At 34.6% G+C, this 13,078-nt stretch overlaps 1 protein-coding gene across 6 annotated transcripts in view; it reads left to right on the top strand.

Moving 5' to 3' along the window:
• Positions 1 to 13,078, top strand: part of LOC149905676 (rho GTPase-activating protein 23-like) — a 311,247-nt gene that overhangs the window by 159,385 nt on the left and 138,784 nt on the right. Inside the window, exon 1 of one of the 6 annotated variants that reach the window (XM_090105044.1) lies at positions 6,106 to 6,432. The exons of the other annotated variants lie outside the window; for them this stretch is intronic. Within the exon in view, the coding sequence (XP_089961170.1) occupies positions 6,409 to 6,432 (24 nt within the window). The 5' untranslated portion in view covers positions 6,106 to 6,408. Of the gene's footprint in view, positions 1 to 6,105; positions 6,433 to 13,078 lie in introns of those variants that run through there. 6 annotated transcript variants of the gene reach the window in all.

The raw sequence follows: 13,078 nt of genomic DNA on the forward strand, positions 1-13,078 counted from the left end.
GGATTTGTAGATGTGTTCGAGATTAGGGCGTGTGTACACTGGGGTTTTTTTGTGGTTTTTTTTTAAGTGTTTAACATGTTTTTAATAAAGGGAAGTTTTTGTAATGTGTCATAATATGATGGATATAATACATTTGTAAAAAGTTTTAAAGTTTAAACGTTTTTATTTCGGAAATAATAAAAATAAAGTCTACATTACTACACGGTACGTACTATTATTATTAGTACATACTTTAGTGACAAAAAATGTATTCCGAAGTCTACAAAATTTACATTTATAAAATGTACCAAGGTATCCAAAAAACAGTTAGGGCAAAAATAAAATGCATTGAAATACACAAACTTTCGCCTTACCTTATTTATTTGGCCAATATAATATACGTAAAAACGAAAGAACACAATATATTTGCAATGTGAGTTTTACATTACCTTACCTTACCTTATTAAAACTGAATATCTTCTTGTGAACGAGATTTTAAAATTTGGAAAATTTAATGTGAAAATCTTAAAATACAAACCCTAGAAGTAATTTACATATTGTGAACTTTTCCTTGCTCTCTCAACAGTAAAATATTTTAATGGGGTCACTGCACATTTTATACCCTGGGTTTTCCTTGTCTGGTCTTTACGAATTTACTCGCTATTTCAAGTCTATATAAATAACTAGTTTTGATCCATGGTACACACACATTAAATACTTAGTATTTATATCCTAAGTTATGTTATGTGTATCTAATAATAATTATTTATTTTGGTGCGATACATTTTCCTAAACTTGAATACTTCATGGGTACAGTTATGTAAGAACCTGACACAGTTTATACATAGTAAAAATGGTTTATACTTCCTATACTTTTATCCTGAAAGTCGCGTACATGAAAACATAGTATGTACCATAAATCGAATCGTGTAAAAACGCCTTACAGTTACAGACTAATGATGTAATCGCCTTAGCTTTACCTTCGAGTGTTTAAAAAAAAATCTCCCGTCGTTGCAATCTTAATTATGCAGCCTCCGATACATACATGAATATAGAATAAACAGATTTATAACACATGTAGTGTCGAGAATGGAACCTTGCTATCACAAGCGTTCATTTCCTTTACATAGGGAAATGAGAGGGTTTTCAATCTCCTGTCGGTTCTTCCCTTGGGCAAATTTAGCCAGCTGTAAGTGAAACGTACATTTGTGAGTAAAATCTGTTCTGTTTGAGATTGGTGCAGCAGTTAGTAAGTCGTATGCGTGTAAGTCTAGGTTCGATAATCAATGGAAGAATACAGTGTGATGGACATTGTTGAATTTTAGCTGTTTTTCTGGTGTTTAGGTTGTATTTGTCTCATTTTATGATCCTGAAAGAAAGACGCGTCACCTGTTATAAAGGTTGAGTAGTAAATAATACATAAAAATATAAATATTACTAGCAATGCCCTGCGGTTTCACCCGCATAGATAGCGATATCGTTACAGTGAAAAGTCTACTATAGGTCGGACTATAGGTTTAATTTTTAATCACATGAAAATCACCTTTACCCCGTCCCGCACTACGGCCTTTTTTTTTTGTTTTAGTGGGGAAATCTTTCATAGATACCCACGGCCTCCGGGGAGGGGCCGTGGGTTATGTCGGATTCCTACCGACCAAAACCCCACTGTGTTCCGTCAAGACGCATAGTGGTGGAATTCCTCCGTGACCCCCGCACTACGGCCTGCTCGAACAGTATATGTACCTACTATTTTCTGTAGATTGACACTTTTAAAAATTCGTTATATCTTTTGAATGGAATATCCAATTCTTTTCATTTAAAAAGTATTTTGCTGGTATTGAAACAGTCTATAATAAAACATCATTTAATGGGATAAGGATTAATATATGTGTATCGATAACATGGTTTGATTACTGTCGGCACTTCTATTTACTTTGAAAACGTAAAAAAGTTGTTGTAGTAACATAACTACTGAAGATGGACATATGGTATCGCGGACTTTCTTGTAGATATTGATCCATTCTATAATACCGTAGAACATTTTTTTGTTCTATCTTCAATAGATTCCGCAGCGCACGCGATGACAGATTTTTTATTGAGGACTTTTTTACACCTTGGGTTACATTATTGCATTTTTGGTAAGGATCTCTAATTTTTTTGAAAATTCAATATAGCCTATGTTGCTCAGTAAAGATGCAGCTTTCTAATGGTGAAAGAATTTTTGAAATCGGTCCAGTAGTTTATGCGTGAAAACCATACATACATACATACATACATACTTACAAACTTTTCCTCTTTATAATATTAGTATAGATATTATATATCAGTATAAAATAGAGTGTTTCGTATTGTATAATCATAGATAATTAAACCATGTTTTTGCTGTGGGAAACAAACTTACTTCTTGGATTAATTATTGCTATAATAAAATATTATATAATAGTAATAAACGCATAATGCAAACTTTTATAAAGTTTTTTATTACCGATATCCAAAGAAGAAATATGCAATTGAAACAAGATAGCCTACTACAGAAAAGAAACAACTTTTTTCTCACTAAAAAGGAGAGCTAACACACCTATAGCCGCGCTTTGTATTAAACTTTAAAATTAGATACCGCAATGAAAAGCAGTATGAAAAAAAGTTTTATTCATTTAAATTTATTTTCAGTAGGTATAAGTAGTCCATTGCCAATTCCATTGCCCAAACATGCAATTGACAAAAACAAGTACTATTGTTTACTTCACAGTATTTCTCTTTTTGCCCCACAATCTCATTCGATAACCATAGTCTGTGAGTCAACGCTGAAACTTGTTCACGTTGGGCGTAGGTTCGATTCCCGTGTTGCAGATACGGCACGTCGATAAATCGACACCTCCGATACAATGCTTGGAGAAAGTAAGGGAAATACTTAACGATTGCTGAAAATGTGCGACGTATTTATTGGGATTGCGTTTTTCTTGTAATGAGCTCTTGTTTGAAAGTGAAGGTTTTTATGGATTTAAATTGAATTGTTGTTAACGATGACACAGTTACTAATGAAAAATCTCCATAAGTTTAAAGTAAATTAAGGATTCATTTTGCTCTACAATTTTCAGTTGAACTTATACTTATAATGTACACATTAACTAGCTGATAGGTATTCCCAGGGTTCAAATCAACGTTCAAACGGATTAAAAAGAACGATTACATAAATATACCTGGAAGTATAATTTAACTACAAAATTTCATTAGTTAATTTTAGCAGCAGTTTTACTCATGAAAAATCTCCATAAGTTTAAAGTAAATTAAGGATTCATTTTGCTCTACAATTTTCAGTTGAACTTATAAACTGCTGCTAAAATTAACTAATGAAATTTTGTAGTTAAATTATACTTCCAGATATATTTATGTAATCGTTCTTTTTAATCCGTTTGAACGTTGATTTGAACCCTGGGAATACCTATCAGCTAGTTAATGTGTACATTATATTAACAGGACATCTACAATAATCTCTTACAAACATGACTTATATCAACTACGATAGAAAATTATGACAATAATAAGGAAGCAAGCGCAGTTATTCTACTTATCAATCAAGTATAACGCGATCGAATTACGTACGCTTTCATCCTTTGATCCGCTCTATATATTACGTGTTCACTTCACACGGTCGGGTTATCGATGCTATAAACGATAATCTTCATTCATTCATCTTTATTCTCGTGCAAAATGAATGTGTAGTGGTTGGTCATCCGGCCTTTTGCGAGATTAATTGTAGGTTCTTCTTAATGAACAAGTACTTGTATATGTATAAGAATTTGGTCAAAATCTTCTAGAATAATCACACGCCTCTACCTAATAGAGCAAGTATTTAAAGTTGTTATCTAGATATCAAAATAGATCGAATATGTTTTATCTTTAAATATATCAGCAGTTTAATTAGTGGTTTTGTGTATAATAGATATTTTATATGCGCTTTTCAAAACAATTATGCAAGTATGTTAATTTAAATTTCCGTAATAGTCAAAAACACAAAAATTATATCACTAGATTGTTTGATTATATCTAAAATTGTTTTCTTTTATTCGAATTGTTTTATATTACAAATTACAATATATATGTTACCGGAAATGTATGTAATCCGTCATTGTATACAATTCCTAGGAAATGTATATAATTCCTAAAATCGCACGGAAATGTGTGAAATAAATTATTTTATACACTTTTCCTAGGAAATCTATACATTTCCTAAATAGCTTGAATTGATAACCTCCTCCTTTTTTTTGAAGTCGGTTAAAAATGAAACCCGTTTTCCTTGGTCACGGCATAACGCGTGAACGGGTGGACCGATTTTGAGAATTCTTTTTTTATTTCTTTGAAGTGCGAGGATTGTTCTTATGTAGAGAAAACGTAAATATGGACCACGGGCGAAGCCAGGGCGGACCGCTAGTATTACAATATATTATGGTCGTTTATATTCTACCAAGTTTACACTTTACATAACTATTATATAGATCGTTAACTTTCAGTGTGTTACTTTCACATTGCTTATAAATAATGTATTAATAGTTTATTCTAGTATATAAATAAAACCTTTAATGTACGTCGTACATCGCTTTGTCGGGCAGTTGTATTGAAACTTTATTTAGCATGCGTTTATTTATTTTAACTAATTTCAATTCAATAAGCCACTACAAAAAATGTCAGCCCGTCAGGTCAGCCCCAATAAAAGACAAAGAAAATTTGCATATTTTAATTTCCATCAGGTGACGCGTCTGCTCTGTTGCCTTCTCTTGCATAAAAAAAAAAAAACAAGATTTAAAACCGTGTCATTGGAGATTATAAGCGAACATGCAGCGCAGTCTGACCGTCACATATCTGAAATCGCGTAAAACACAAGGAAACACTATTATTGTTTATTCTAAATATATCGCGTCCTCAAAACACAGTGCGACTAAATTCAAATGAGTGCACTGGTACCGTTGCTTGTACGTGATAGCTCATAGCTAGTTTCGACGCCCGGCGTCACCCGTCCGCCCATTGCACACTCTCCTTATTGTCTAGGTGACATTGAATGTTTGAAGTGAAACTTTTTTAGAGTTGAGAGTAAAATTTCAAGGTCACGTCATGACAATACCGTCACGTCATGGAGTAAGGCGATTTTGGTATCTTTTAACCTTGAAATAGAAGTTTCACTTCTGACACGTGTGCTCGGCATACACGCTCTTTTTTATAATCTGAGTGTTGGTAGGATGGTTATGTTTCCTATTATTTTTCTTTGATTACTTATATGTACCTATCCAGATAACATTTGTTAACAAGATTAGGTTGTTTATAAAAAATAAATAAGGTTTATTTATTTATTCTTTATTTTTATCTTCATTCGTTATGCTTAATTTGAATAAATGGATAATTTGATTAGGAATTCATAATTAGTAAAATAAATGCGACGTTTGTTCTCCAAGGAGCTTTTAAAACTTATTTGCAAACTTGCATGAATACAATTTATAATATTTATGTTTTTAATAAAGTTCGCTTATCTTACAGCATTGGAGTTGGTGAATATATTTAATCAGAATCTTGATAAATAAATGTAAATTAATAATTATTATATGTTAACTTAATTGGGACATTTAGAGTAACTGGCAATTATAAAAATAAATATTACCTGAATGAAAAACTTCACTATAATTGTTCTCCTTAAATAATGACTTCTGAAAACTGTTTATAAAGTTAACATCGCAAAAATGATCAGTATTTCGTGAATTAACATTTCCATTAATCATATCTTATTACACATACAATTGTATAATTATTTCTGGTTTTATTAATCGTCGCACAATTACTTACCATAATGTTTTTGTATTAAAAACTCGCATTCCCATAATCGCCGGACGATTATCGTTTCCACTGCCAACATTCACATGAGAATCCGACCCGAGACGATACTATTTACGCTCGTACGTTAATTCAGCGCCTTAAATGGCGTGAATAATTACGCGATTTAATGAAAAAGTGGTAAGATGCTTCTACTGAAACGTGGTACGGTATGACGTTCTCATTTTTTGCTCGCTGCAAGAAGCTCGGTACAGGGATGAGCGCAAGGGGTTGGGAAAACGGCGGAGTGCGCTATGCCGGCGGCCGGCGTCACGTCAGTCGAGCTGTACCATCCGCGTACGGCAGTCGTGTAGTAGGGGTGCCGCTCGTCGTCCGAGACGCTATCGAATTTAGCGCGGTATACTGTCGAGAGCGCACGTGTCGCCGGCTACGAGCGTATTTACAAAATTCGTGCACCTGTGATAGTTGTGATGTGAAAGACCAACATTGGTTATTGTTCTGTGTTATCGCGACTCTCCGGTTGCTGTTGTGTGTTCTGTTCTGAACCATCTGTGTTGTGGAGTATACTGGACGGTATCTGCAGTCACAGCCGTCTGCGCGTGAGCTTGGATGAACGCCAATATTGGAGCTAAGGTGAGCGGAATCAAAATACCGCGATTGACGCAGTTTTTCGCGATAAATTCGAACACCATCCAATGTTATCTAAAACAATACCTACCGCTTATCTAAACAAAGCGCCGGTTACAGTTTGATAATACGCTACACGATTCCTGTTTATTAGTCTTATCAAGTAATATTATGACAGAATTTTCCGTTTTCTGCTTCAGCTAATGCGTAGGATTAGTCGAACGTTGCAAAAACTGCACGCGTGCTGTCTCTTCATTTTCATCGGAATTCGCAATTAATAGCTGTGCATGCACTTTTTATCAAATATTTGTAATATTTCTTGCGTACACATTTTGCTCTGCCAATACCGTGCCACATGCGATCATTGTTGTTTTACTCATGTAGTGACCATTAGCTGATAAACTACGCCGCGTGAACAGAAAAATAATTTAAATATTTTTCTTGGAAGATCAGATTGAATTCATTAGTTATATGCCGTAATATAGAGTAATTTTGTAGACATTTTATCGAAATCCGACCAGTTTTGACACGTTTTTCCGTGTATATCATGAGCTATATAAACGAATACGATTATGTGATTGAATTAATCACTCAAAATATCGGCCTATATTCATCACTAGTACACCGAAGGCCACTCTATGTTGTAACTTGACCTTAACTATATCGTCATATCATATTCCCGCCCGTTCGTTTAACTAATTGACTTGTTTGTGTCGTATCTTACAGCTTTTTGTGCCGAAATTGCTACTGAATAATATTTTTTTGTAAATCTGAATAGTCTATATCATTTTCTCTAGTATCTTCTTTCTTATGTAGCGATTAAAAAATCGATATCCGTATCGATCGACGATTTCGTAGTTTTCAATCGACACATCGTTGTTGTATTTTTTATTTCATTTGTATAATTTTGTCTAGGTCTTTAGGTCTTATCTAGGTTATCATAGTTATTATATCATTACATTTCTCTAATCATTTGCTAGGTATCTTCGCAAATCCCAGAGTTAAATTTATCTTAAAGAACGATGAGCGAACATTTTGTTCAGTTAATCATTTGTCTTCAACTGAATGTGATAGAAAAATGTATTAAAATGATTCATAGCGTCTCTACCGCGCCAATGCCGTTACAATACTGCATGTTACATAATACGAAAATAAAATATTTCAGATTATAAACCCTGAATACATTTCATTCATACTGAAAATGGTTAAATTTGACTAAATAAATTTTTATCTGACTTTTAACCACGGTAGAGTTCAAATGCTTTCGCGAAAGTTCAACGTAGAGCTGTTCTTATTTATTATTTTATATGGTACAAACTCTGGTCTGTAGTTATTTATTGCCCTTATTTATTTTGAAAAACGTTTAAATGGAATGCTTTAACATATTATTCAGCACAACGGTATAAATGTCGCAATGTATCTAAGAGACAGCATGACTCCAATTACTCAGCGAATCTCAATAGAAATGAAGAGATGATTGTCTATCAAAGGGATAAGTCCTGATCTAGACGAGATGTACGTGCGGAGTTAGGGCTGCCAACGATATTATTATTGCAGATATTAAGTCTGAGCTTATATCTAATATTAAAACGGTATAATTACGCTATTTTATTAAATGTAGGTAGATATATGAAAAATAGCTTGCTCTATCGTCTCAAATAGAAACGAATCTTGTCCAACTCTATAATCGCCTTAACCTTTTACTTGATTCAATATGGTTGAAAAATTATAGAAATGGATTGATTAACTTAGTTAACTTTACATTTTTATTTTTTTTCTTTCAAAGAAATGCCAACTCTACCATAAGAAATCTTTACAGTACAGCCCTTAAAGTAATGTGCTCCTTAGTGCCGCAGTCACGTTTGACACACTCTTGATTTGTTCAAACATCGCGTATTGACACTCGATTTTACCCTGTATTACTTTTGTAATCCAGACCATGTAAAACATTCTAATTCTAATACCAATATAGAATTTGATTTTACAAATAAAGATGATCTCTTTTTCTATCATCTCTATTTCTATTGCGTATGGAATGTTAACTCATAATTATACCAACATAGCTTTTTCTCAGTTTCAAATACGCACGTCACACAAGTGCAAATTAAAAATAACACTTGGTCAACAACTACAATTTAACTTTGTATAATCATCTCGTAACAGATGGTCCGCGAAACTCAAAGAGCTCCAGCAATCGTAAACACCCGTAGCCACCTCAATGGGCAACTCAAGAGCTGACTCAGGTTCACTTCAGCATTCGACCTCCCCGAAATAGTCAGTTCGTGACCGTCTTCTCTACCGTCACTCATTCAATTGCCGGTTGGCCTACGTCCAGGATAACGCACACCACCATCCAAATCCTCCTGATCAAATAAATTGATCCTTAAATCGAACTAATAAAGTCACATTTGCTTAGTTTAGACAGGAATCCGAGGTGGCGCTAAATCGCTTAATGGCCATGTTATCCTCGGGACATTATTGGCGAATAAAAAGTATACAATGTTGGCAACGGTTGAAAGACGTTTATACAACATTGCCCGCACGAAAAGAAATTGTTTGCATCGCTAATGCGTGCGCGTAAACAGTTTATTGGTTGATTTCATACGTATTTATATCGTGCTACATATTGTTCTATACTACCAATGGAATTTTATGTACAAATATGTTATATCGTCTGAAGTCGAAAGTAGTAGCAGATGTTAATTGAGTGAGCATAATTAAGGAATATGTAACAATTCGTCAGATCTGCATAATCGAAAGAAAAGAAGTCATCGAAAATAGTACTTACACTTCTAATACTTTCACTTCTTTATAATTCATCCATTTTCTATAAATCTAAAACCAGAACTTTAAAAAAAACTAAATCGATAAATAGACGTAGGATTTGATTCGAATGTGTTATTTACACCAGAAAATCTAAAAGCAGAAGATCTGAATTACGAACTTGTGAATTAAACACCGCTATCGCTATGGCCGGTACTACAAAGCCAGAGCCAGTTTACGAGTCTGCTATGACGTACACACATCAATCAGAACACTCATTGTTCTGTTTATTATTACTTCCCATCGGTGCAGTCACACTAATATCACTAAATGTGACCTTGGATTACGTACCGAAAAACAGTTATTTCTTGGAATATCTTTAGTTCTATTGTATTGTACTTTTCCTTGTTTTCTTTGATGGTACAGTTTAATATTTATTTGTAAACTATACCGTTTTATGTTTTGAAACACAGCTGGCGTTTGTTGAGTGTTGGCCTAATTAAGCATTAGATTCATTATGTGTATGCATACCTAATATGCAGAAGTAATAACACATACTTTAATGATAGAGATACGGTGAATTGCAGTTTTTGTTAAGAAACAATTCTACTCGAGGTGGTGAAATTATATTGATGACTAAAAACTCGCAATAATATATGAGGATTTCAACCCGGACAGAGCCGAGGCCATTGTCAAATTTTCTAACTTTCCATGGACAGTATTTCTAAATGTAAATGACATCATCCCATCAACACAAGATTCATATTACGTAGAAATATATTACATTGCTGTACCAATAACGCACGGATTATCGTCAATAGGTCTAATGGTGTCATCGGGCCACCGGGCAGCGAAACAATGCGATCACTGTGCCGAAAGTTCCATGGCTTTAATTATTCGTGTCATGCAAACAAAAAGTGTATCGAACATTGCCGGTTCGATCGGCGAGTCTTACTAATTGATTTAATTGACGATCAGGTTTCATTTTGAGATCATCTATTCTGCTATCCTGTTGGGTTACTTGGCGTTTGTTTTACTTGTATTTTATTATAGAATTTTGATTGTAATAGAACATTGTTAAAAATTCTGTCTACATTAACCTCATAGCGACCTATTCATAAATTATCGTTGTTTATTTTCTCCAACAGTTTAACAAAAATATTTTCTAAGTATCAAGTGATCGGACTGCGCGAGCAGATATAAAAATAATTTGGAAAATCCAAAAGTGCACGCCTCATAATTTTTTTTTAATAAATATTTATTAATTATTATTTTTGTTTATTTAATAACAATTAAACCACATCGAATCAGACCCTGAAAAATGAAAGGGTTCTATTCCTGAGCATACTCAAGCGTAAGAGAAAAAAAAAGACTCGATTAGTAAAGTATTTCGGTCGCTATCGTGTTAACAAGAAAAAGGATCCGCACATACAGACACACGGACGTCCAAGACAGAACTTTTTTAAACTGTTTTTTAACTAGTTTAAATAACAAAAATGACATCAAAAATATCATGAACGTTAAAAATAGTGTTTTTTCTTAATATGTGTGTGTATGTATTATCTTACAAGTGCAATGTATGATACATAAAGACATTTTAAGTTTGAAAAATCAGATGTTTTGCGCGAAGTGACAGTAGTACCCACCTCAACGCTTCGCTTATGAGGCGTGCAATAAACTGTTGAATATTAATTTAAATGTGGTTGATTATATTTTTAAATGTTGACAAATATTGGTTAAGAGGTCGGCTATCGGTAAACACGTCTTCAGCGACAATTTATTCTCTCGAAACTTATGGAAATTGCACGTGAACTTTTATTGCATTGACATGGATATTTGTGTAAAAAATGGGACTAGGAAATTGGTACACGGTAGCCATTTTTGGCCAAGGGAACGAGTTTGGATCGAATAACGGTCGGGAAGTAAAAAAAGCGATTTCAGTTGTTGTTGTATAATTGGTGACGAGCATTCGGAATGCAGTCCGATGGAGACGTCCCTAAAGGGAAGATGGGCGACCTTAAAAGGCAGCACAGATGCCTTATATTTAAATGGGGTTTATATTTTACATTGAATGTAGTCTGCTGCGTATTTTATTGGTTTATTATTTTTTGGCCTAGTGGTCTACGTGAACGTTGTCCAAGATATTATGATTCACCTCGGTTCTATTTCTAAACGATTGTATTCAAAGGTCACATAATTATTTTTTTCTAATTCAACTTGAAACTTGATATCGTATCAAATAGGAATCTTTCCAAATCGTTTGCACAGATATGATCTAATGTATTACGTTTTCCGAGCTATATAATTTAAAGTACAATTATAATGTTCGCACATAGCGGTGACACGGTCTAACGGTGCGGCAATCATAACAGCTGAGGTAACGATGCGCATCAGCCCCGTAACCCAGGAATGTGTGTTAAACTCATCAAACCACTTCTCGGAAGGGCGCTTAATATCCTACACTTTATAACGTAGCTGACTAACCCATAAAAGTACCTTGGAGTAAAACGAGAGCTCTCGACGGCTATTGGAACGCTATCATAGTAATGGCCAACTTTACGGGCTAAAAGGAATAAAGAGCTTTTAAAGTGTAACACATATTTCCAATATTCAATTTTCAATAAATATTTTGACCTTAAAAGCGTATATGTCAACCATGAGTGCCCTCTATTACGCATTCAAAAATGTCGATATGGCTAGTCAATAGTACAAAACGTCACGGTGTTATCTCAAGACGTCAGGTAGTATCGGACAGGCGTACATCGCAATAGAACAAACTTGGGTCGCGCAGGTGAGCCGGGAGCTTTTATGGTATCATTGAAAAAACGACAGCTGCCCGTCTCCATATTAGTGCAGTCTTAGCGAAAGGTGGCGTAAGTCACAACCTGCTCTACGTGAGACGATAACCTTACGGGCGAATTACGTCCAACAGAAGCTCAGGTGTAAATTAATTGTGGGCTATGTAACATTATTGATTAGTTTCTGGATGGACCAGTAGGCTTTCGTATTAGAGATCTCTATCGCGTAATCACATCAATCTCCGCTGACGCGCAATTAATTAATTTCATATTGAACATTTTCCAAGCGAGTAGCGGTAAAAGGAAGAAACCATTTTCTGAACCAGCTCGCTTTATAGATCTGGTCGGTTACATGTTTGTCAATTGCGCGTAAAAGTCGTCGTGTGGTTTTATGAGAGCGTATTGAATGCGCGGTTGACGTGTCAGACGGACATAACACTGTTTCGAATCTAAAACGCAAATTTGCGCTTCCTCGTCCGCGCACGCCTGCCGGGAACAGATGGTGCAACTCATGAAATATTGCAGTGCATCCATTATTCATTAATTAACCTACTATCACCGCCCATAACGGGCCATCTTCGCCAGCAGCAGCAGCTCGTAGGATAGCAGAAGACACAAAAACTAGTTATAATCTCAAATGCCATGTCAATGACATGCCGGCGCCGTTGTTCGGTTCGCAGTTTCGAAACGGGTATCACCATATCACCGCCGATATTATTATAACGCGCTATAAAAATAAAAGTTGCGATATTGTTTATCGAAGATAACGGAATGTCTTTATATGTTGAATTTATATTTTTGGTTTTATGGCATTCAAATGCTTTATAAATATAAATATATATGTCTTTATATGGTAATCTGAATATTTAATGTTCGCCGTTCGCGATATTTTAAATTCGGAATCGCAATAAACGCAATTGTTCCAAATGAAAAGTTCCGCATACTTGTGCGACATCAGTTGTTCGAATATGAATAACTCGTAATGTTTCCGTACGCGAATAATTTCTGCATCAATAGTTGCGTAATGCGTAAGCCGTAGGTGCGCTGTAATTGAAAATTGCATTATGGATTAGAGTTATTTGTTGTTTAAT

Source organism: Colias eurytheme, chromosome 9, assembly GCF_061535395.1.
Source record: "Colias eurytheme isolate Ceu_HAF_F1 chromosome 9, ilColEury1 Martin Lab GWU primary, whole genome shotgun sequence".
Lineage (NCBI taxonomy): Eukaryota > Metazoa > Arthropoda > Insecta > Lepidoptera > Pieridae > Colias > Colias eurytheme.